Source organism: Citrus clementina, unplaced genomic scaffold, assembly GCF_000493195.1.
Source record: "Citrus clementina cultivar Clemenules unplaced genomic scaffold, Citrus_clementina_v1.0 scaffold_3, whole genome shotgun sequence".
In the NCBI taxonomy this organism is placed as follows: domain Eukaryota; kingdom Viridiplantae; phylum Streptophyta; class Magnoliopsida; order Sapindales; family Rutaceae; genus Citrus; species Citrus x clementina.
In genome coordinates this window covers 13,619,391-13,621,782 of record NW_006262339.1, presented here as the reverse complement: position 1 = coordinate 13,621,782, position 2,392 = coordinate 13,619,391, and the positions used below count along the sequence as shown (strand labels likewise).

At 35.6% G+C, this 2,392-nt stretch overlaps 1 protein-coding gene across 1 annotated transcript in view; it reads right to left on the bottom strand.

The window, feature by feature from the left end:
• Positions 1-468: 468 nt before the first annotated feature.
• LOC112099588 overlaps positions 469-2,392 on the bottom strand; it is a 3,411-nt gene continuing 1,487 nt past the window's right edge. Inside the window, exons 3-5 of the mRNA XM_024187003.1 lie at positions 1,378-2,191; positions 1,185-1,290; positions 469-1,089 (exon numbers count right to left, since the gene is read on the bottom strand). Coding sequence (XP_024042771.1) covers positions 469-1,089; positions 1,185-1,290; positions 1,378-2,191 — 1,541 coding nt within the window. The remainder of the gene's footprint in view (positions 1,090-1,184; positions 1,291-1,377; positions 2,192-2,392) is intronic.

Here is a 2,392-nt window from a genome sequence, read left to right as displayed (position 1 = left end):
AACAAGAAAACAAAACCTGAAAATGAACCCACAAAGTTTCCTTCATCTCCAGTGGCACACGCCTCCAATCATCAAGTAAAATTGAAATTGTTTCACGTACAATGACTCCAATGTAACTCCTAAGATCATTTCTTCCCTTACCAACCGGAACACCATAAGAATTGTACTCAATTGCAGCTTCATGACTAACTTCTTGTTTTTGCAAACCTTTTTTTTTGTTTGTTTTCTTCTCCTTGGTCTTCCGTCGAGCTCCGGAAGAGTGAACTCAACATCGTCAGCCATCTCCTACAATCCTGAAAATGATTAAAATAAATAAGTATATCATTTAGATTAATAAGTTAATACAAGAGCAATAGCATATAATGAAATAAATAAATCACTTACTGGAAAACTTTGAAAATTGGTGCTGGAAACTAACTACAATAATACATTCACTGATTTTCTAAATCAATATCTATTGGAATAGCATCAAAAATCTTTTCTGTCATAAATTCCTTCATCATCTTTCTCATCCAACTCACATACTGGAAGTTTGTTAGATAATGGAGAAAATACATCCACGTCTTCACATCTTTCCCCATTTAACTTATAAGCTTTGTCGGTCACTGAACAAACTATTGATTTATTATTCTCTAGCTGGTCCTTTACATAAAATACTTGCTTTGCATGACAAGCTAGAATAAAGCAATCAGATTTATAGCCAATCCGATTTAAATCAACTACAGTGAAACCTAAATTGTCAGTGCAAACCCCTCTATCATCTACCCAATCACACTTGAAAAGTTTTTTTTTAACCATTAGATAATCAAGCTGCCAAATCTCATCAATGACTCCATAAAACGTCATGTCTCCAAAATGAGGACTTTTATCTTTTGAGCTTGAAATCTGTAGAGTGTTAGCAACAACCCTAACACCACTATTTTGGGTCACACGATTACAGTCCCGGTCCCTCGTTGTAAAATTGAAGCCATTTATCTCGTAGCCAGAGAAGGTCACCACGCTTGAGCGTGGTTTGTTTGCTAACCAGCACACTATTTCGTCAATCGGCACATTATTTGCTTGCACATTATTTGCTTTATCATGTGCCACCTATAAATTAATTTAACAAGTACAGTAATTAGTAACATGTAGAAAAATCTTGTTAAGTTTATATCCTATATTGTATTTAGTTAAGTAATTCTAACCTTTGCTTGTAACCAACCAGAAAATGTTCGTATGTGTTCATTTTGCAACCACAGATTTGTTTTTGCCTTATAGGGGTTTCTTGATGCCAAATAATGCATATGCTCCCTACAGTGAAACATATTAAGATTTAAAAACTAGTATATTAATCTAATAATACAATAGTAATATTTTTTTGAAAAATTAACAACTTACTCGATATATAATTGGATTTCAGGGCTGTTCATTAGAACACACCGGTGTGCTTGTGCCAACAAAGGATCATCAACCACCTTTATGTTTGCACCTCCCAAAGGCTTTTCGATAGATAAATCAGTTGGACAACCAGTAGGCAGCCCAATAACATCACAATTTGAGAGGTACTCAGCACAAAATGCAAGTGCTTCTTCTGCAATATAACTTTCTACAATACAACCCTCAGGGCGATAGCGATTACGAACATGATCCTTGAGAGTTTTCATTTGTCTCTCAAAAGGATACATCCATCGAAGATAAACAGGCCCACATAACCTAACTTGTTCAACTAAGTGGACTGTTAAATGGATCATTATGTCAAAAAAGCTAGGTGGGAAGTACTGCTGCAGTAAGCATAAAGTGATTACAAGTTCCTCTTGCAATTGGTCAAGAGTATTAGGATCTACCACTTTACAGCACAATGTATTAAAAAAGAAGCACATCCTGATTATGGCCGTTCTCACATTTATAGGCAAACAGTTTCGAATGGCTAGTGGTAGAAATTGTTGCATCAAAGTATGACAGTCATGGGACTTAAGGCCTTGAAGCCGACAATCATCCATTGAAACAAGGTTTTGGACATTGGAAGAATACCCATCAGGGACTTTCACACTCAGCAAGGTTTCACAAAACTGTTTTTTTTCTTTTTTACTCAAAGTATAAGGAGCTGGAGGTAGGACTCTGTTTTTTTTGTTTGTTTCATCAGGAACTAGTTTTCCCCTGATCTTCAAAGACTCAAGATCTTTTCTAGCATTAATCCCATCTTTTGTTTTGCCTGGTTGATGAAGTAATGTGCCATATATGTTTTCGCACACATTTTTTTCAATGTGCATCACATCTAATTGATGGCGAACTAATAAATGCTTCCAATAATCTAATTCAAAAAAGATTGACTTTTTTTTGTACAATTTTTCAGTTATGTTCTCATCACCACCACCACCACCACCACCGCCATCATGTTTCTGCTTTTTGGCCT